Source organism: Cynocephalus volans, chromosome 7, assembly GCF_027409185.1.
Source record: "Cynocephalus volans isolate mCynVol1 chromosome 7, mCynVol1.pri, whole genome shotgun sequence".
Classification (NCBI taxonomy): domain Eukaryota; kingdom Metazoa; phylum Chordata; class Mammalia; order Dermoptera; family Cynocephalidae; genus Cynocephalus; species Cynocephalus volans.
Genome location: NC_084466.1, coordinates 149,013,594 through 149,036,714, shown reverse-complemented (window position 1 = coordinate 149,036,714; position 23,121 = coordinate 149,013,594). Strand labels below are relative to the sequence as shown.

At 51.6% G+C, this 23,121-nt stretch overlaps 1 protein-coding gene across 1 annotated transcript in view; it reads right to left on the bottom strand.

Annotated features, from left to right (window-relative positions):
* The window catches only part of GRK5 (G protein-coupled receptor kinase 5), a 211,859-nt gene that overhangs the window by 33,157 nt on the left and 155,581 nt on the right, over window positions 1-23,121 (bottom strand). The window contains exon 4 of the mRNA XM_063102394.1: window positions 16,677-16,754. Within this exon, the coding sequence (XP_062958464.1) occupies window positions 16,677-16,754 (78 nt within the window). The remainder of the gene's footprint in view (window positions 1-16,676; window positions 16,755-23,121) is intronic.

Genomic DNA, 23,121 nt, shown 5'->3' with positions numbered 1-23,121 from the left:
CATCAGTCCCACTCAAAACCAGCCTATCCCCATTTTACAAATGGGGACACACAGCAATCGTAGCCTTGGTACCTCTGCTACCCACCGCCGCCTCTCCATCCTCACCTCACTGCCCTGGTTTGAGAATTCCCTTCTCTTGCTTGGACTATTCAGTGGGCTCCACACAGGTCTCTGCCACCACTTGCTCTTGCATTTGACACAATGGCCCCCAAGGGAGTTCTTCTGCACCAAACAGCATCGATGGTCCCCACTGCCCACAGGACCATGTTGTCCAGTGCCTTCTTAGATCTGGTCCCGAATGTCCTGCCTGACCTGCTTCTCCTCTCTGCCCTCTGCTCCCCAATGCTCTGGCCCCATACTGGCTGTTTCCCGGACAAGCTCCGGCTCTCCAGCTGCTGGGCATTTGTTCATTCCCCTGAAAAGAGTACTTCCCTCCCCATCATGGCCAAATCCCACCAGTCCTAAGGACCCACTTTCAATACAACTGCATCCAAGATGATCCTCTGAGCAGGCAGGACCTTCCACCCAACCCCACCTCCCAGTGACGACTGCTGTGGTCACCATCGTCATCGCTGCCACTTCCTGAGCGCCTACTTACAGTAATACGCCATGTCATGGGAGCTTTCCATGGGGTTATCTTGTTTAATCCTCTCAAGATAGGTTTTATTATTATTATCCTCGTTGTACAGATACAAAAATAGGCTAAGAAGTTGCCCAAGGTCACACAGTGGGCCTGGGAGCAAAGACGGGATTCAAGCCCAGGCGATCTGGCCAAAGAGCCTTGTCCCCGAGGCTTGTCCTCCAAGGACGCCATGTTCCTCCTAGATAGCATGCAGGGGGTGTGACCTTGGCCTTGAAGAGCAAGCCGTCCTTGGCGGCCCACAGGGCTGGATGAGGAGGTGCTGTGGACTCTGCATGTTTTGACAAGTGCTGTTTGCTTAGTGCTTTTGTGTGTACCACACACACAGACACACACAAGCTAATGTCCAACATATGCTTCCCTTCAACATATGAAATCATCCCACCAAGGAGCTCAGCGCTCATTAGCAGTGGTTCTGTTGGTGGACAAAAGGTCAGCCCAGGAAACTGTCCGCTCTATCTCCAGACGCAAGCACTTAGGGCTTAATGATGTGTATATTTTCAAATGTGGGCAGCTGACATTCCCATGTAAACTATTTGCAATTTCCCAGTGTGGACAGATTCAGCTTTCAGGAAAAGCTGAGCAGGAGAGTGGCAAAATTCTCTGAAAGAAAAAGGTTCCAGGATGTCCCCTTCCTTCTAGATGAGGGGGCTGCCTTGTCCTGCCCATACACGGATGGAGGCAGCAGTTTCTTGGGGGGCCACCCCCATTTCTCCTCTAGCATGGGATCAGGGGAGGGGCATCCACAAAACACCTCTTGACCCTTCACGAGGGGATCTGCATCAGCTACGGGAAGCCTGGCCGTGGGTGGGGCAGGGGTGGGAATCAGGCCTCCAGCAGGAGCCGGGGCTGGAGGCAGCTGTAGGTGCCTGAGTGAGGGGCTGGCCTGACAGCCACTGGCCCTGAGCAGAGGCTGTGTGTGGGGGACCCTCGATGTGGCTTTTCTCTTGCTGTCCGGAACAGTGCTGTGAGGTGGGGCTTATTGATCCAGGGTCGCAGATGTGGAAAGTGTGTCTTAGTTCTCTGAAGAACCCAAATGTTTTTTATTCCTGTCTCATCAGAATCCAGCCAGCGCTTGGTGTGCAGTGAGTGTTCCATAAATGCTTGTAGACAGACTAGGTAGGGAATGGCGGACCCGAGACTCACATCTAGGTTTGTCTGGCTCCAAAATTTGTAATCTCTCCACTCTACTTTGCTGAAATGAACAGAGCATGTTCCTGGCACTTAGTAGGTGCTCAATATATTTGTTGAATAAATTGTGCATGCGTGTACATGCACATGCATGTACATTCACAGCATGGGAAAGGGAGGTGGGGACCAAGGGGTCAGCCCATCAGAAGTGCCTTCATGGTGTCATCTGGTCTAACCCCCGCTGTCGTGACAAGAGCTCTTCTTGGAGTTTTCTCAGTTAGAACCGGGTGGAGGGTCAGTGTCCGTCTCAGGTGGAAACTGTGGGCTGGAAAGGCTTGGGGGCTGCTGGCTGGGGGAGAACCTGGAGCTTTCCTTGAGAGAAGTGTCCTGGTTGCAGGGGTTCCCCAGTCCGTGTACTGCCGTGTCCCTCTCATGGTTTCATGTGACCATATGAGAACCCCTCCCCCATCTTTCCAATAAATTCCCCCTTTGTTTGAGCAACTGGGAAGTATCTGCCACTTGCTGCCAAGAATCCAGACTACTTCGCCATCTGTAAAGTCAGGGGTTTAGGCCAGGTGGCTAGGAGGGGCCTCCGGACGCTGTCCAGGCGTCTGCCTGGCTCTTCTCCCCCACCCCAAAGCTGGCTGGTTCCGAGTTCCATGCACTGACTCAGCCCGGCTCGCCCGACTCTGGGAGCGGGAACTGGGGCGAAGGAAGCAGGAGGTGGTGGGGTGACCGGGGGATCGTTCCAACCCCAAATGCTGGCTTGAAATGAAACATGCTCGTGCAATCACAACCAGAAGACAGGAGAGGTCTGCTGCCCGGCAGCCGCGGAGAGCGTTTCCTCACTTGAGGGCTGATTTAAGGTCTGGCTGACAGGAAGAAAAAGCGCCATTCTTCCACCTTTTTAATCAAAACCTTCAGCGCCATGTGGAAAAGCCACTGCCACACGCCCTCGTGTCCGTCTGGAGGAGTTCCTCTCTCCACCCATGGCCAGGCAGGAGCACAGTCCATGAGCCCCGACCAAGAACAGACCAAAGGAAGAAGGCAGGGTCTGTCTTCTGGGTCATTGAGGAGAAAATAAATCAGCCCAGTCCCACGCTCATGCTGCTCCACGCCGGGTCTGATGTCAATATCCGCAGCTCTCGGCTCAAACACCCCCAACTCCTCAGCAAGTGTCCTCGTGGTCAGCCCAGCTGATGGGCTGCAAGGCATGAGCACCAAGCCAGGTGTAGCCCTGTGGGGCAACGACACAGCCGGACAGGTAAAGTGACAAGCTGGAAGCTGGAAAAATGACAAGCTCCACCCTCAGGTAACTCAGGTGCCTCTTTTAAGTTCTAAGGGAGGTGACGCTCACCGCAGAAGCAGACAGACCACGAAGCAGAGGAAGCTTAAGCTTTGGGGCTCTTTGTTTGCAGTCTAGGAGGCTACAGGGTGCTCTAGGTGGGGAAGGGAAGCCAGGTTTCAAGGGGGGAGCGTTTCTACAAAAGCATGTCTGGGACATTGAGATCATAGACGAAAAGGACCTGCACCTCCAAGCCTCCAGGGATTCACTGTGATTTTTCTCATTCTCAATATTCACTTTTGTACATGATGTTCAGTTCTTTCTCCTAAAGAGGACATTCCCCAAGTTATGTAAGGTTCAGCCCCCACAAAACCTGGACCCTCCCTTGTATCCAGCATATGGCTCTCAGTCTCAAAGGAGCCGTCTGCAGTCCAGTTCCTGCCTCCGACAGCCACCAAGCCTGTGGGAAGATGACATCTGATCTGCCATCTTCATCTTTTCTTGATGAGGAGCTTGAAGACCCAGTGTCTGGGGGGCTCGTGGGGGCTCTCTGGAGCTTCGTGTGGTTGGTGGAGGAGGAGGTTTGGAACACCACCCTGACACTGTGTTTGGAAGTGACCCATTGTCCTAGGCAAGGCCCACAGTTTGATTACGATGCAGACACACAGCCACCACTCTGGCAATCTTAACTCTCTGGGTGGTGATCTCCTGCACCTCTTTGGTGGTGACTCTGGGGTAGCTGGTTATCCTGCCAGGCCAGGAAGAGACTTCAAGATGGGAGTTGTCTTTGCGAGCAGAAGTGGAGGTGGGGCCACTGCTGTGACCAGTCAGAAATCCCCTCCAGCTGGGCTGCGAACTAATTCAATCTGTCAGCCACACAGGTTCCCTGAGTGTCCAGTCTGTGCCTGGGTCATCAGCTCCACCCCAAGGATGTCATGGAATAAGTCAGTTGGTTAATGGCAGGAGTTCCAGGCTGGCAAGGACTGTGGGCAGCTGCATGTGGGGCAGCCTCTCAGCACCCAGGAGGGAGAGCTCCCAGAGGTGGCCTCATGGTCAAGGCCAGGCTTGACCAAGGCCCAAAGGGTGAAGAAGGGGGGCTGGCCGGGCAATGAGGAGGACGCTTCCATCCTTTGACTCCTGGCGTTTGTGCTCAGGAAGTCTTCCAAGAGGACCGAGGCTCTGAAAGAATTCATTTTTTTCCTTATGGCAAAACTGACTCTTTTCTGGAAACTTTAAGATGGCAGGATTGCCTCTGAGGACCCCAAACACACAGCAGGCTCATGGGTATCAGCAACTGAATGAGGGACTATGAGGCCAGGAAATGCTGGGAGCAAGCCCAGTCTCTGAGTGGGGGGAGTTCAGTCCAGCCCCTTCACAGTGCCCTGCTGACCCAGCCACCTGGGTTCCAAGGTGTGAAGGAACGCCACCCTTCAAGAAAGAGAAAGCAGACTGGACTTGAAAGACCTTGACCCACATTAGCTCTGCTGTTCTGCTGTTCAAGTGGCTTCGCAGAAATCAGGATGAAGGATTCTTAGGGGTCAGGAAGTGAGAAAAGACATTTTTAAACACGGGCAGAATTTAACCAGGGGCCCTGAGAGCCGGCCAACTTTAATGAGGACGAAAGGAAAATACACAGTGACCCTGACCTAGACCTCCACCCCTTACGTCAAAAGCAAAAGACGATAATTAACAAAATGCGATGCGCCCGGATGCAGAGTGAGTGGCCAGCCGAGCTCTGTCAATTCAATAATCCCTGGTCATGACCTGTGGCCCTAAGTGTGAGGATGCTGTGTACACAGGCTGTGCACGCGAGGCTCGTGAGACCGCAGCAGCCGCACAAGCAGAAGTGGGACTTTTCCTGGTGAGTGGTTTGCATCCGGCCAGCTCTGCCCAGGCCCACGCACCCATGTGCAGGTAGCTCATGGTGGGGTTCTGGTCCCAAGGCGCTGGGTGCAGCATGCTCACGACGGGGGTGGCCCTCATTCTTTGTGTGTAAGTGGTGAGGGAACACCCACCACCCTCCCGTTCCACAGCTTCCAAAGCAGCTTCGATCTGAAATTGTGTTGGATTTTTCTCCAGTGAAGATTTCATTCCACAGGGCTGAGGAATGAAGGAGGGGCAGGAATCTCCTAAGATCCAGGAATTCAACCAAAATCACTGATCCCTCATGTGATGTCATTTCTCTGCCCAAGGCCCACAGATGGAGGGGGCCCATCAGGTCACACAGAATATCGGCCAAGCTCAGGCCACAGGGACCAGCATCACTGCCCACCTAAGACAGAGCTGGGCAGCGCAAGTGCCCGCAGGAAACCTGTGGCCAATTTTCCTGTCTCCAGCCACTCCGAAGGGAGGAATTCTGGGCAGGAAATACCATCCACACACAGAGGAACAGGAGTCAGAGGCAGAGCCGGCTCCACCAGCATCAAAGGGACATCCAATTTTCTGACCTTGAAGGTCACGAGAAAGGAAAAGGGACCTAGATGGGCCTGCTCCAGCCTGCTGTGAGGAGCCCCAGCTGGGCACATCACCTCAAGGACATCAGGAGGAGCTGAAATGAAATCAGGCTGTGGGCGAGGACAATTTGTTTTCCAGGAAAGGTTGGGGGTGGAGCGGTACGTCTATTTGAAGGACAATTACATAGTCATTTAAAATACTGCACAGAGAGACTGTGACATGAGAAAATGCTACCACCACAGTGCAAAGAGGAAGCCGAGGCCCAGGTTTGGGGCCAGGAGCCATCAGTCGGCCGTCAGCCCCACCTCGCCTCCCAGACTTGCTCCTTCAGCCGGTCCTGTCATCCTTGCTGCCCCTGGGAGGCTGATGCAGGGGAAATTTAGTGTTTGGTTAACTTTTGAGAAGACAGTGCAGTGAGGAGAAAGATCACAGGCTCCACAATTGGACAGACACGGGATATACTCCAGCTTCACACTCTTTTTATTTTACTTTCTTTTTCTTTTACTGTGGTAAAATATACATAACATAAAGTTCACCGTTTTAACCATTTTTAAGTGTTCAATTCAGTGGTATTAATTACATTCATCATGTCAACGATTGCTACTATCTTTTTTCGGTATTTTCCATCATCCCTAGCAGAAACTCTGTACCCAGGAAGCGGTAATTCCTCATTCCCCCCTTCCTTCCAATCCCCTGGTTAACTCTAATCTACTCTCTGTCTCTATGAATGTGCCTATCCTAGATGCCTCGTATAAATGGAATCATACAATGTGGACTTTTGTGTCTAGCTTCTTGCACTCAGGGTAATGTTTTCAAGGTTAATCCATGTTGTAGCACGTATCAGAACTTTGTTGCTTTTTATGGCTGAATAATATTCCATTGTATGGATACACCACATTTTGCCTATTCATTCATATATGTTGATGGACGTTTGCTTGGGTTGTTTCTACCTTTCAGAGATTCTGAGTAATCTGTTATGGACATTAGCATACAAATACCTGTTAGAGTCCCTGTTTTCAAATCTCCCAGTTTCACTATTATTAGCTAAAGAACTTTGCCTAGGGTAAGATGTGGACAATTGTGTCTACTGCACAGGGCTGTCACAAACATGGAATGAAGTAAAGATGTAAAGCTTGTAGCATACAGTGGGTGCTAAATTAATGTTACTTTCTCCCATCTACCCATTAAAACTCACCCTCAGTAAAGGAGTGTGAGAGAGTGCTGGCCTGTGGCTCACTTGGGAGAGTGTGGTACTGACAACACCAAGGCCATGGGTTTGGATCCTATATAGGGATGGCCGGTTCGCTCACTTGGGAGTGTGGTGCTGACAGCACCAAGTCAAGGGTTAAGATCCTCTTGCCAGTCATCTTTAAAAAAAAAAAATAAGGAGTGTGAGAGAGTTAATGACTCGGTGCTTCAATGGTGGAAGGGCTGGCACCAGCACCCTTCTCTGCTTTGCTCAGACATCACAAATGTCTCAGCATTTAGACACATACTGGCCCAAAGGATAAGAACCTCAAAGGAATTCCAGCCCTGCTGCAGGCCAGCCACAGTAGGAAGAGGAAAACCTAGTCAGGGAGCCTTCCTTTTGAGGCCTTCTTTCCACGTATCTAGCACAAGGTTGTGGAGAGCCCAATGAGGAACATTCTAGTCTGCTCTTCTAAGGTGTGTTACCAGGGGGGTCCAGCCGCCAGCCTGGTCAACCACAGATCTTCTTTATCGTTTGCACACTGGAAATCTGTAGCTAAAACTGTTTGCAAGGCCTGGGATGGGTGGCCCCTGAGATTCTCCTGGGTGCTGTGGCCCATCCTAGGTAAGCCCACTTCTCGTCATTTCAGACAGCTAGGGGGACTTCGTAAAACATGGAGCGTCAAGTTCCAGGCCTGTAGCAGCTGCTCAGTAAATGCTAGCTCCCTTCTGTCTTGTGCCAGCACAGCTAGTGAGCACAAATGTGGCTTTATTTCCTTTGAATTCCTCTCTCTGCTGCTCCCAAAAATGGAAGAGGAAGAGGCTCAGCCGCCATCACTCACTACTGTTGCTTGAGAAAACCCCAGGAAGTTCCTTTCTCAAGGCCCTCGCATCTCAGCGCTTTGTCAGGAAGTTGGAAAAGTCAGGTGCTTGGCCCAGCTGGCCCAGCTGCCTTCCACCCCAGCCCGCCTCTCAGCCAGACCCTTCGCTCAAGCAAAGGTGGCCTCTGAGCTCACCAGATTCGTTAACAGAATGGAGATCTGTTCTGGGGGCCATGTGATCTCATCAGAGATGGAAAGCCGGGGCCAGGGCCAGGGGCTGGGAGCCCAAACCCCATGGAGGATGCAGCAAGCACTCAGAATCGGGGGACTTGTCCAAGTCCTCCCATATTCCATGCCCTGGGCTGCCCTAGAGACTGTGGGTTGGTAAGATGGATAGGCAGACCCTAAGCCACTCTCACCCCCAAGGCCACAGACCCCAGGAAGGGAGATCCAGGAATGAGCCTGACTTCTAATCTGGGCTCTTTGCTCTAGGCCATGCTGCTTCTACCAATAACAAACCAGCTTTTCCATAATGAATCATAGTTGGGAAGTAGGGGGTTAGCCCAGCATTCTCCAAAGATGATGAGATGGTCTTAGGAGGTTCAGGGCCACAGTTATATAATACTGAATACTCAGTGAAAACGTTATTCTCTTCAACTCTCCTTCAAGTTTCTCATCATCAAGTAGAAAGTCTCAGTGTGGTGCCAGGATTTGGTTAGCACGCCTCTAACACTCACTAATCTCCCTTAAAACAAAGAGAAAGGAGGCTTCAGGGCTCAGAGCCTTAGGCAGGTAAAAAACTATCTAGCTTGGATTTAAAACCAATTTTTCCAGTTATCTTTATGTATGATTAATCAATACTGGTTTTCCAGGCAAATTCCTTTTAAAATTCTTTTAAGTCAAAAGATGAGTTGTTTGAAAGAAAAACATTATGTAGGTAATTGTAAGGATGGTCTGCAAATACTCCCAGAAAGAACCGTGAAGGTGGGCAGGAATGACTGACGGCCACCAGCACGGATGAGCACCATTGTTATCAGCCCCGTACCCAACTCCAAGGACACACAGATGGAAAGTGGCAGGACTGGGGTTCCAGGTGGTCCTGGGGACAAGGGGTGAAGCCACTGGCTACCTCAGAGGCCAAGGAGCTGAGAACCAGCCTGCTTGGGCTCCTGGATGCTGGTGTCTGGGTGGGAATGGGGGAGGTGCCAGGGACGTGGTGCAGTGAGGTGGGGGGCCGAAGAAAGAAGGAACTTGGAATAATTATTTCCTTTCATTCAAGCTCTTTACTTGTAAAAGGTAGATGTTTTCCGGAGAGCCATACAAGCACTAGGAATAGATTTCTTTTGTGCAGAAACACAGCCTGATGGGGGGTAATTTCCCCCTTAACAAGAACAAAACTTCCCTGTCTTACCCTATCATTGTTTATAGAAACAAAGAGGCAGCCCTGTGTCTATGGAGGGCCCAGAGAACAATATCCTGCCGGACCTTTGGCAAGAAAGGCACTCCCCGGGCCGCCTGAGCTGGGGCACTCCCAGCATCCCACAAAGGAACGCCAAGCTGGTTCGCATCAGAAGCCTGCCCCAACCCACTTGTCCACCCCAACGTCCAGGAGGAACCTGATGCCGGCCCTTTCAGCAGGACCATCTGCCGGGTTTGAGCTTTCCCTAGAATCCACTGATACTCTTCAACAAACCCACGTTGAAACTGGTACCACCTGCCAGGCCCCGGTAATTGAGGTGAGACAGTTCAATGATGGAGACCTGGCACAGCTGCTCATGGGCCCAGTTATAATGAACCACAGCAAAGTGTCCTACAAATAACGCTGCTGAGGCAGGTCACAGTGGCTCCGCTTAAGCCCTGGCTCTACCATCCTAGACCAGCCTCTTATCTTCCCAAACCTCAGTTGCCTGATCCGTAAAATGGGTACACTAACACACATCTTGGGGAGTTGCTAGGAAGATCAACAAGCAGGTCAGTGAGATGCCAGTGCAGTGCTGGACGTGGAGGGGCTCAAAGCCTGGAGACTGCTGGCAGGTCAAGAAGGGTAAGGGTAGAGTGTCTGTGAAGGACCAGGCCTGGCCCTGAGCTTTTCAACAGGGAATCGCACTTTGTTTCTCCAGTGGAAGACCACTTCATGGGTCCAAATGTGTACAAGAATTTGCTTAGTTTGTCCCGTATGTGCCCTGTTCCTCAAAAAACTGAGGCCTTCTTACAAGGACAGATAAGACAAAATGAAAATAAGCCACTTAAAAACAAGTAACAAAAATGAAGTCTGAATTTCATCAAAATTAAAAACTTGTGCTTCCAGGGACACCATCAAGAGAGTGAAAAGACAATCCCCAGAATGAGATGAAATATTCACAAATCATATATTTGAGAAGGAACTTGTATCTAGAACATATAAAGAACTCTTACAACTCAACATTAAAAAGACAAACACCTGGCCAGTTAGCTCAGCTGGTTAGAGCATGGTACTGATAACACGAAGGTCCAGGGTTTGTTTGATCCCTGTACCGGCCAGCTATAAAAAATAAAAGAGAGAGAGAGAGGACATAAAAAGACAAACAATGCCATCTGCCCCCAAAATGGGCAAAGGATTTGAATAGATATTTCCCAAATAAGATATACAAATGGCCAATAAGCACATGAAAAGATGTTCAACATTATTAGTCATTAGGGAAATGCAAATTAAAATCACACCGCGATACCATCTCACACCCATTAGGGTGGATAAAATAAAAAAGATAGAAAATAAGTGTTGATAAGGATGTGGAGAAATCGGAACCTTCAGACACTGCTGTTGGGAATACAAAGTGGTGCGCGGCTTTGAAAGACAGGCTGGCAGTTTCTCCAAAGGTTAAACATAGAGTTAACATATGACCAGTTATACCACTCCTAAGTATATGCCCAAGAGAAATAAAAACATTTACACAAAAATTTGTACATGAATGTACTCAGCAGCACTATTCACAACAGCCAAAAAGGAGAGACAACCCAAGTGTCTATCCACTGATGAGCAAATAAATAAAACGTGGTTTATGCACATAATAGAATGTGATTCAGCCATAAGAAGGGTGAAGTGCTGATACACGCTGCAACATGGATGAACCTTGAAAACATTCCACTGTGAAAAAAGCCAGTCGCAGAAGGGGACATATTATACGATGTGTCATTTGTATAAAATGTCCAAAATAGGCCAGGAGACAGAAAGCAGATTAATGGTTGCCGGGGAATGAGGAATGACTGCTAATGGGTATGATAGTTTCTTTTGGGGGGATAAAAGGCCCTGGAATCAGGTAATAATGATGGTTACATGACTGTGAATATTTTGAAAACTACTGAATTGCACACTTTCAAAGGGTGAGTCCTATGGTATAAGAAGTAGACCTCAATAAAGCTGGTATTTCAAAACTGTCGTCTGTAGTAATGGATGATTATACATAATACTGGTTTCACAATCACTTATTTATTATTATAATTAGGAATATTTCCTGGTTTGCCCCATTTGAGAGTGGCCCTCCCCTCCCCTGAGCACCTGTCACCTGCATCACTTCTGGTCTGCAGGGAACTGGAAGGCGAGCTGCCCAGATCTCTCAGGAGCTCCGCACACATGTGGGATTTGACTGTGCAGCCCCCAGGCCAGCTTCGCCGAGCTGACAAACCTGAGGATAAGACACGGCGCTCGTGGCTGTCTAGCCAGCTGCAGAGACCAGCCTGCCACACAGACAGTGTGTTTTGCTTGGGGCTGAGGGATGAGAACGTGGAGAAGCAGCCTCCCTGGTTTTCTCACCCAGCGTTCCATCTGCTTCTCTGCCTTCCCCGCCTTCCTCCTGGCCAGTGCATGGCGAGAAGTGACCGTGTTGAGGCAGTTAAAAGCTCCTGTGCCTCCTTCCTCCCTCTCTTCCCTTTGGTGGTGGCCATGAGACAACATGGTCAAGATGGTGGAGCCACGAAAGCAGCTAGGCTCCCTGAGTCACCGCTGGAGAAGGACCCAGGAGAGTCAATGACCCAATCAGATTATGCATGAGAAAGAAATCAGCCTTTGTTGTGTGAAGCCCCTGAGATTTGGGGGTATGTTTACTGTGGCTGCCAGTACTAATCATCCTAATACATTGCCTTTTAAAGAGCCCAGCCTCTGTACAGCCCTCTGCGGCTGGTGGCCCTCCAGCTCCTCCTTGGCCTGTCACAACTCCACAGCTGGGAGTTCCATGTCTGAATGATTTCTTCATCCAGCAGCCTGATTTTGTAAGCACAGAGAAGGGAGGGGAGAGGCAGATGACTATCACCATGGATGGGGTGTCTAATGTGCACCAGCTACCGTGCCATGTACTTGCTGGTTTCACTTAATGTCCCACCAGTGCCCCACCCCCTTGACAGGTGAGGAACCTGCATTGCTGTGAAGCTAAGTTCCCAAGGCCATGCAGCTAAGAGGCCAAGTCTGGCTTTGGGCCCAGATCCACCTGATTCTAAGCTCACCTTCTCATGCACTCTGCTGCCTTTCTATTAGATCTCCAACAGCTTTCCACCCGTTCCAAAGCACACCCTTGGCTGGGGTTATGTGATGTCCCCAAAGCAAAGCTGGCTGTGTGTGGGCAATGGATTCAGGATTTGAGGCAGTGTCTAAGGAGTGGGCTTTGCCTCCTGGGACGGAAGCTTCAAGCAAGAGTTTGAAGAGCACACTCCCATGGGGAGGGAGAATGCAGGTCCAGATATGAGCATGTACTTCCAGCAGAGGTTTTCCATCCATCCAGTCCTCCAGAAAACACATGATGTGAGACACCCAGATGTGATGAGAGCCAGCCAAGAGCCAGTTCCCCAGAGACATAAGGCAGGAGAGGTGAGGGTCCATGACGGGGAGCTTCCTAGGGCTCCCCGCATTGTTTCATTCACACTAACTTGCATCAGTTGACAACCGTGTGTCCGGAACTGTGCTGGGGCAGGGGACACACAGAGAACAGATACCATCATCTCTTTCTAATGAGCTAAGAACCCTGCCTCTGTGGGGTGTGGAGGTGGATTTCCTAAGCCACTGTCTTAGTCCGTTTTCTGTTTCTTATAACAGAACACCTGAATCTGGGTAAGTTATAAAGAAATGAAATTTCTTACAGTTTTGGAGGTGGGAAGTCCAAGGTCAAGAGGGCACATCTGGTGAGGGCCTCTTCCTGGTGGGGACTCCCTGCAGAGTCCCAAGGTGGTGCAGGGTGTCACATGGCGAGGGGGCAAGAGTATGCTAACCTGCTCTCTTCCTCTCCTCCTAAAGCAACCGGTCTATTCTTGGATAACCCACTAACCCATTAATCCATGAATGGATCCACAATTCACGAGGGCATGTCTTAAAATATGAATGGCATTCGAAGCCTGGGGGCTCCCCGCTGCCACCTCCTCATTGTGGTTTCCCAGGCCCTGCAGCCCAGAGGTCCCTTCCCCCTACCTTCCCACTCCCACAGTACTGACCACCCCCTGCCCTTTCCTACCCCTATACCAAGGTTCTCAGCCTTGGCACTACTGACGTTTTTCCACTAGATAATTCTTTGTGTTAGGAAGCTGTCATGTGCACTGCAGATGTTCAGTAGCATCCCTGGGCTCCACTCAATAGATGCCAACAGCACCCCCCGACACCACCACCAATTGTGCCAATTACAAATATCTCCAGACAATGCCAAATGCCCCCAGGGGCAGCACACCCACAGGTGAAAAGCACACTGCTCTATACCTTTGCCCATAAAAGGTCTTTTTCCTTTCTCTTCTTTTGCATCCAGCTTCCTCCTCCTCTAAGACCTGATGCAGCAGCATCGCCTCCTAGAAGCCCCCCCTGGCTTGCCTGGGCTGGGCCAGGGGCAGCTCCTGTTTGTGTTGTCCCACTCTGCAAGGTGGGCTCCTCCACCACCAGGCATGGACTCACAAAAATGGAACAGCGTGCTCAGAGACCACCCAGGTGAGAGCAACGGGTTCTGGCAAGAGGTGGAGGATCTCTGCAGCTGGAGGCGCTTGGGCTAAGCAGGGACACAGAAGTGAGAAAGACTGAGCAGAGAGCAGTGCCTTCCAGTGAAGGGCCTTCCAGGGGAGAGCCTGACCAAAGGCAACAAGGTGTGGGCGTCAAGATGGGACTGGGAAACAGCGTGGCTGCAGCCAGTGAAGGACTGGGAGAAACAGGAAAGAGCATGCTAGAGTAGACAGACACGTGGTCACGAAGACTTGTGGACATGTTCTGCAGCCAAAGGTGTGTTCGGCAGGGCGTAAAATTGGGGGGGGGAGTTTTGTGGTCAAATAAGTTTTGGAAATGTTTTGCTAACAGTGAAACGGGTTTCTTTTTGCAGGACTTCTCAGAGCCTTTAATATGTGCTGGGTGAATCTTCACCAGGGGTAGATACAGCATGCAGTCTTGCCCAGACGTGACAGAGCACAGAGGCCTTTTTTCACAGCCTCTCAAGGGATCAGTGCACTATAGTCTCCTCTTTGGAAAGCCCTGCTTGCTGAGACGCACAAGCTGCACCTTGAGGAGGCTGTCCAAGTCAAGGACAATCTGGGTTTGAGGACAATGGCTCTGGGGGCTGTTTGAAGGCCTCAGAGCCAATGCTGGGGCCTCAGCCCCTCACGCCCCTACACCTGGGACACGTGCAATACAGAGAAGTAAACAAAGCTCCTGAGCAAGCTGCTATGAGAAGGACGGGGAGGGCAGTGTAAAATTTATTGTAAGAAAACAGTCAACCCAGGGATGGCTTTGACACCCCACCTCCCAGGCCCCTGGGCCATAACATGTGGTGTGGTTTAAATTTCAAAAATCAAGGAGTACTTAAGGAAAAAATGTTGGCAGGCTCAGAGGCACTTGTAAAGCCGTCTGAGCTGATGGGGAGTCTGGGCTCCATCCCTCCAGGAGATGGAGGCAGCGCTGAGCAGAGGTAGAGAGATCTGGAGAGCCCAGATCAGGGGCTGTAGAGGCTTCTGGATGGTGTTGGCCAGGGGGTGAGAGAGGTAAGCAGCTCCCAGCAGCAGCCCCAATGTCTGCACATGCCCTGCACATGGACAGGCCAAGAAAGCTCATTCCAGCCAGTGAGGTTGGGCAAGGGAGTACTCCACCCTCCCTGCAGAGCCCAGCCAGGCCAACAGACAGCAGAAGGACAGTGAAGGGGAGCAGCAGGAAACAGAGCCCCCCAGGGGAACACCCATTGCTCCAAATCGCAGTTCTGCCACTTCCTAACTGTGCAACCTGGGGCATGACAGCTCCCGAGCCTCCCCTTCCTCAGTTGTCGGAATGGAGCCAATAGAACCTGCACCTGCGGTGCAGCAAGGACTACATGAGGTGGTGCCTGACACTGCAAGTCCTCAATACGTCAGTTGCCAATGTTTGGGGGGGACGCATGTGGGTGGATAGTCTCAAAGAGGGTGCAGATGGAGAGCTGGACCGGGCCATGGTGAGTCACAGTGGCAGATGCCTTTGCAAAGGGCAGGTGGAGACGCTGTCAGCTGAGCAGCCTTCTCAAGTCACTCCCCTCGTGGCCTTGGCAGCCTGTCTATGGGAAGGGGCACTTCTCATGGATGCTGGGCCCATCAGAGATAGTGTCTCACAGGCGTCTGGCAAACTGTCAGGCTCAGCAGGGACTATTATCATCATCCCCTCTGGGGCACTGACACCCCTCAGGGTGACGCTGCCTCTGAGCTCAGGGCACCTGCCTATGCCCAGGGTGTTCACGCTGTTTTGAGTGGTGGCCAGGAGATCAAAAGTGCACCCACCTATAACCTCACTGATACGTCATTGGCAGTGACTATGGGTGAACTGGGGCCCTGCTCAGACATCTCCTCCTTGACCACTTTCCCCCGAGAACCTCATAGTCTCCAACAGGTCCATATCTGGGCCACAGCGAGGCAACGCCACCCAACGGCCCCGCAGATGGAGTGACACAGCCCTGCTCTGCATCTGGAGGCGTTTTACGAGCATTAATCCTGTCATTTCTGAAAAGCGCAAAAGGACTGGGGGTGTTTGCAATTCACATGAAGAGAAGTGCATGATTATGATGGAAGCAGACCTAGAAACAGCAGGGGAAGCAGCAAGGAAATGACAAGTGCTGTGCGCATTTAGGGTGGTTGTTTGGTTGGCCGTTGGGAGTGGCAGGACCGACACCAACACTTGTGGTGTGAGGCAGGGCCGCCCCGCAAGGGGGACAGCCACGGCTCACTGCAGGTGCTGCAGAGGAACACACCTGTGTGAGAACGAGGGCTACAGTGCTGAGAGAGGTGTCTGGGGTGGGGAAAGGCTGGTGGCCAGGACCTCATCCCCAGGCTGTGTCACTTCAGGCTAGTACAGCCTGGGATGGCCACCATGAGCAGCACCCTTCCCAAGGGGGCTGGTGCCCACAGTGTCCATGGTCCTGAGCAGCGTGAAGCCACCACTGGCCCCAGAGGTACAGGACACACACAAAGCTGTTCACACGCACATCTCATCTCAGGCTCTCAACGCCTCTGGGAGCTGGGTTGGATGGGAGGCTACTTTTAAGAAAGGGAAACTGAGGCCCAGTGAGGGAACCTGGCTTGACCGAATGGGTAGAACAGCTGGGACTAGAACAGTAAATGGGTTGAGAACACATTCCTCTGTCAAGTTGAGTTAAGAAAGAGGAGGTTCCAAAGAACCAAGGCTGACAGGACCCTGAGGATGGGGCTACCCCTATTCCCTCAACCAGCCTTATGAATACACTTCAGAATTCTCTGCATTCTTCTGTGTGTGTCACTGACAGTCTCAGTTTTAGGTGGCATGCTCTGCCAATGCAGCTGGGCCTCCCCTTCTCCCTTCTGGTCACCTCTGGACCCTTCCCCTCCACACCCACCTGTCAGAGACACCCCAGCGGAGCCCTTTCTCCTGAGCACTTCCAACCTCAGCTGGGCCTCCACCTGTCCTGCCACAAACACTTGGGTGTGGACTGCATGAGGGTCCTTGAAACAGGTTCCCTCCCCTCCTCCAGGCCTGGCCAGGACCAGCCACCTCTTGGTGCTGCTGGGCTTGGGCACTCTGGTGGACCACGAGAACTGAGGGTCTCTGGGGACCAACAGCAGCTGCCAGCCTGGACATGACAGTTCCCCATGTGGTGCAGCACAGATCTGGGGTCCCATCTTCCTGGATAAGGCCTCCCATTCCTCCTGCTGTGGGGTTTGAGAGGGCTCTTACCTTTGGGGTGAGGTACTTGGTCATAATTTCCTTCCCTTTCTCTCCCAGTTTTTCATCTGGAGTAACTTCATATTCTGCCTAAAAGAGGATTAAAAAAAATAATAATAATATATATATATATACACACACACACACACACACACATAGAAAATATGTATAACAGATTTGCTCATGAGCTTCTTATAGTTATAGAACCTTTGAGCCCCTTGGAGAAGACCCCCTACAGGCTACCTGACCAATGCCCTCCTCCAGGGCAGGAAACTGAGGCCCAGAGAAGGAGGCCTGGCCAAGGAGTCCCAACGTCCGGCACAAACTACTCTGCACTCTCCCTTGGACACTGGTTCTCAGAGCAGTGGCTCTCCTCGCCAGCTGCACATCAAAATCACCAGGAGCACCAGCAAACACTGATGCTCAGCCGCACCTGGACCAATGGAATCACAGCCTCTTGCCGGCCACCACACTGGAAGCCTTGAGAGGCTGCCTGAGGTCACTCAGACCTTACAAGCTGTGTGACCTTAGACAACTGGCTTAGCCTCTCTGTAAAATGCAGATGGGACCAGCACCTATGCACAGGGCAACTGTGCAGACAGAAGTGAGAAAGTTCTCAGCTCGGAGTCCTGCACATAATAAATACTCAAACAGCTGCCATAATTCTCACCATCGTGATTATTATACCTTGTAAGGAAAAGCAACGGTATGCATGCCTTACCTTTTCCAGCTTTTCAGTTTACAAAGTGAACATACAGAGATTTTTTAGATGTTATCTGAACCTCAAAAGAGCCAGGTGGTGTCACGGGAGGGCAGGGGCTGCCACTCTATCCCTTCTTCTGTACACAGAGATCAAAAGGGTCCACAGTGGGAAGCAAGTCACTCAGTCGTGGAGCTGGAGGTGGCAGGGCTGAGACTTGAACCTCTAAGCCCAGCGCACACTCTTTCTCAACACACCAAGAAATTTGGGACTCCAAATCGTTAGCTAAGCCAGTGGGACCTGAGCTCTAAAGAAGAGAGGCCCCAAAAAACAGACTTTTTCATTTTTCTGGAATCACGAGGGGCTCTTCAGTCACGTCTGACGCACTTGCCAAGCGGATGAAAGGCCTCGCGTTAACAAGAAGCCCGAGTAGGCTTGCCTTTCTCATTTAGACAAAGGAGCTAATTAAAAATTATTTATAACCATTTCAAAATCCACCACCCAAGGATTTGTCAGCCTCAGTCCAAAAGAACAACTATGTCAAAAGAGAAAGGAAATGACAGCAGCTCAGGCGGACCCAAACTCCTCCCCCAGGCACCCCACTGTGCAGTCAGACCCCAGCCCTCATCGCTGTGTTCAAGGCAACGTCATGGCCCAGGGTCTAGGCCCGACTCCTCCCCAGGCACGCCTGGAAGACCCTCCTGGATGAAGAGAAAGTGCAGGCAGCGGTTGGGACGTCCACACAGGCAGCCAGGCCTGTTTCCATCCAAAGTGAGCGCATTTCCTTGACTTGCCATCTCTCTTCTAATGGAGAGCCAGGATCCAATGATTTTCCCCAAGGGAGAAATGTGACCACTACGATCACTTGCATCAAGGGCTGTGGGACGGTGGTTCTGGAAGGAATTCACTTCACAGGGCTGGACCCTGAGGCCCAGAGAAGTGAAGGGCTGGCCCAAGGTCACACAGCGGCAAGGACAGGCACCGTGGCCTCACCGCGGCCTCCTGCCTCCCACTGGGCTGCCCATCAGAGCCTCTCTCCAGAGGCCAATTCCTCCTCCATCAAGATGAGCCCTGAGGGAGTGAGCAATTCTTGAGATACTTTAAGGTGAGAGGGGAGCTCTTTCTTCTTGACTTTTTTCCTGTAATTTTCCCCCTCTTCACTCTCCAACAATCCTCTAAAACTGACATGCACGTGCGCGAGCACACACACACACACACGTGTGCACATGCACGTACCTTTTGGAGTACTGATAATACACCGTAGGTATTATCGCTCCCAATTTACAGATGAAGAAACTGAGGCTCTGAGAGACCAAACAACTGATTCAAATACAACAGAGGCAGTAAGTGACAGAGCTGGCCATTGTATCTCTAAGGAGGCTGAACGTTCTAAAGCCAACCCACAGCCCTTTTCCGGGGAGAGGAGAGAAGTACCCAGTGTCCTGCTGCCCCTGGAAGCCCTGCCTCATGGTCTGGCACCAAGGGAACAAAGCCAGACGGCTGTGCAGGGCCCAGGCTCTGGGCCAATGGCCGACCACCATTTGGGTTAACTCAATCCCATTCAGGACGCTGGATTCGCACTGTACCAAAATACATCTGTGAGGGCGGCTCTATTTAACCAAATGGAGGCCTGGGGCTAGCTAATCAGCCTCAATAACCAGCTGAAAATATTATTGCTCTGGGTATGAAAACCCACGTTAAAAAAATAACATCACTTTCAGGTCAGCTGCCTCCCAGGAGAGGCCCGGCTGGGAGGCTGGACGCACAGTTCCACAGGGAAGCAGTGGGAGCACGCGGGGACAGGCCTCCCCAGCCTGGGATCAAAAGGCCTTTCTTTGACGAGTCCATGTGAGGCCACCACCACTTCAGCATTTGTGTTGGGAGGCAGAAAACCAACGGAAAGCCTCCGGCTGGGCTTTCCCCAGTGATTAAGTCACCTGGAGTGACAGGCCATGTCTCCATGGTGACCCCCAAGAGGGCTGGGGCTGTGGGGGACAAGTCCCAAGAAGCCACCTACAGGGAGAAGGCCCCATGGTGGCTTGGCTGGAGGGGCTGAGCTCCAGGCAGATCACACTGCATAAGGCTGGGGATCACCCCGGGAACCACTGTCCTGAGAACACCCCTGCCCAGGTAGTGGGAGAAAGCCTAAACTAGCTTAAACCAGGAAGTGTAAGCAGCAAATAAGAGTTTGTGCCAACAGCTCAGAATTTTACAATTAGATTTGGCTTGGGAAATGGCAGCCAGACAACGACTTCAAAGAAAAGAGAGGTAAGCCACATGCAAGGAATGCCCCGTGAACTCCATCTGCACAAGAGTGCCTTCCAGCCAGAGAGGGCGGTGGGCCTCGTCCCCTCCCCCGAGAGAGGAACGCACAGTCCTCTTGCTGTTCTGCCCATTTGAACCCTTCTCCCTGCCCAGAGCTCAGCTCTAACAGCCAGAGAGCACCCATGCCAGTCCACTCGGGGGGTACTTCTCAGATGCACTGCAGGGGCCAACCAAGGAAGGCACCTCTTTGACGAGGTTTCTCTTTGCACTGTGATTTATGCCAAACACAAGGATGGCCTTTGGGGAGGAGATACTGCTCTGACACAAAGAGCAGAATACGAGTACTACCCTGAGCTCAAGGAACAGAGAACTATTCATAGATCTGTGGCTGCCAAAGAGCATAAACATCCATGTACATCTTAGTTTATAAACCTCATACTTCATTCTCTTGGCCTACTCTAATTGCATCATCCATCTCAGAAAATGCCTGTGAAAATATGTCCTGGCTATTAAAGCAAATTTCCCTCAGATGATTATTAGAACCTGCCACATTTTCAAAGAAACCGGTGCTGGTTTTAAGAGCAGAGTCTGAGCTGAATCCCTCCTGGCCTTGGGCTAACTGTAGATGTCACCTCCTTCTCCCTGGAGACCTTCTCCTGCCCTGACAAGAAGATAAAGTCAGACATGCCACGAGATCCTGCCACCTCCAGCTTCTGTAATTATCAACGTGGTCAGCTTTTCCAGAGTGACGTGCCTGGTCTGCAGCATGCCTCCCTGTGGCCCTTTCTGGAGAAACATGGGCTCCACCCATGCTGGCCTGGCATCTTGCCTGCACTGACTGCATGGGTCGCCCCTCTGGAGCCCGTCCCCACCCTTCCCCACCCTGCTGTGGGAAGGAGGGAGCAAGGTAGGGTAGCTTCTGCTGGCTCCATCCCTGCCCGGGCACCAGGTTCCTGGACCCCTCTCCTGAAGGCCCAGCTCCTGCAGGCTGGCCTCCTCCCTCTGACTCCCATGTCAGTCCCTTCCCTTGTCCTGCAGGTCAAGAGGTGGTGGAGGCTTACCAGCACCGCAACAGCCATGACTGACTTTCCTACCTTGCGAGCACTTTGTAAACAGCCCTTCCTTCATTCACCCATCGGGTGCGCCGACCACGTCCTGCCAGGGCCTTGCACTGTCCTTCAGACAGGTGGGCACTGTCCTTGCTTCCTCTCTGCTCCCCAAAGGGAATGGAGAAGCACTGCACGAGGGGACATCAACCCCCCAGCCTGTGCATCTCTGGCTCCCATCGGAGCAGCCCTCTCAGGCCTGGGGCAGGAGGGATTCACTGGCCCACCTTAGGGCAACTGAGAGGGGAGGAAAAAGCGGATCCCTGTCCACATCAGGGTGTAGAGTGGTAGGAGTGGCTCCAAGGTGACCCCGGACCTAACTGACAGCACCACACTTGCCAGCTTGTGAATCATGTCCTGGCTAGAGGCAAATGCTAAATAGGAGGAAAGAGGTGCTACTCCTCTCTCAGGCAAGGGTCACAGACTCATCCCTCTCTCAGGAAGAGGTGACAGACTCACCCCTCTCTCAGGAAGTGGTGACAGACTCACCCCTCTCTCAGGCAGAGATGACAGACTCACCCCTCTCTCAGGCGGAGGTGACAGACTCACCCCTCTCTCAGGCAGAGGTGACAGACTTACCCCTCTCAGGCGGAGGTGAAAGACTCACCCCTCTCTCAGGCGGAGGTGACAGACTCACCCCTCTCTCAGGCGGAGGTGACAGACTCACCCCTCTCTCAGGCGGAGGTGACAGACTCACCCATCTCTCAGGCGGAGGTGACAGACTCACCAGCAGCTGTCAGAGAGTCCTGTGGCAGATGGGCTCTGGTGACCCACCTCCGGTCTGCCCCATCTTTCTTCTCCCGGAAGCCTTAGCCCTGGATGGCTCCCCGCACCCTCATCCCCTGCCCAGCTGCTTTTTCTATCCACCCTCCTCCCCTTTGAATCACTTCTCTGTCCCCACCCCAAACCAAGGCTCATAAGGCCACCAAGCAAAAGTCCTTGACTTTCCCTGTTACTGTTTTAGTTCTAAGTGAAAAATATCCCTGCTTAACCCAGCTCAGGCAAAGCTGTAATCCCTCGGCTCCTGGAAACCAAGGATGATGCTGGGCCCAGAGCACAGGAGCCAGGGCCACAAGCACTTCTGGAACCCCGTCTCGTCTGTGCGTGTGTGTGCGTGCGTGCATGTGTGTGCGTGCGTGCGTGTGTGTGTGTGCGTGTGTGTGTGTTGGCTTCCTGATCTCTCAGTGCTGACTGGCTTGTTCCAGTGTTCCAGTTAGAAACATGGTGGGCAACGGTTCCCAGTTCTTTTGCTTTAAGCCTTCTCTACTAGAGAAGGACTTCCCCTCAAGTCTATCAATTCTAGAGAAAGGATGCATTGGCCCGCCTTGGCTCACGGGCTCACCCGTGCTCCAGTCAACTGTAGTTTGAGGGTGAGATCATTAAGAACATGGCAGCTTCTAGGACAGCCACAGTATTTGGGAATATGGGTGGGGCACCCAGGAGGCTGGCAAATCCCACAGACGTCTGCTATATGTACCCATTTTAGAAGTGGTACCTTTTCAAGATGACGCTGCTCTCAGGGTATGGCTTTGCCAACTGTTCTGAGGGTCTCTGTGCATCTGAAGAATTATCACCAACCTCCACCCTTCTCTATCTGGGAGACCACAGCAGTGATAAAAAGACAAAGACAGATCTGGATTCTGCTCATAAATGAGAGAAGTGAAATACTTAGTTCCCGTGGTGAGGCATAGCAGATCGTTTTACAATAAACTTTCAGATAATCAGGCATATCCAAAGGCAGGTGATAGCCCACGAATTTTATGTGATGTTCTATAGTTCTAGGCCAATGAATGGCTTGGAATGCCTTTTAACATTTCCTGATATGAGATTTCCCTTGTTATAACCTAATATTTGTAGTTGCCACCCTCCAAAAGGGCCAAGTGATCCTTGCGTCCTGCCAGTCACATCTGTGCAAAGCAGTATGATACTAAGGAAAAGACAGTGTGGAAGCTCCAAGACTGGGTCATAAAAGACATTGCAGATCTGCAGTGCTCTCTTGGATTGCCTGCTCTGAGAAAGCCAGCCATGGCATGAAGACACTCGAGCAATCCCATGGAGAGGTCCACCAGGAGAACAACTGAATCTCCTGCCCATAGCTGGCACCGACTTGCCAGCCTCGTGGGCAAGTCTGAAAGCAGATCCTCCAGTCACGGTCAAGCCTGCCAATGACCGCAGCCCAGCTGACAACCTGATAGAAACTTTTCAGAGCCCATGAGCCATTAACTCCTAGCTAAACAGTTCCCAAATTCTTGACCCACAGAAACTATAAAATAATAAATGTTTATTGTTGTTTCAAGCCATTATGTTTTGAAGCAATAACTAATAACTAACAGGTATCTGAACTCATGGCTGCTGTTGCTTATTCCACTGTAAAAATTTCCTATTT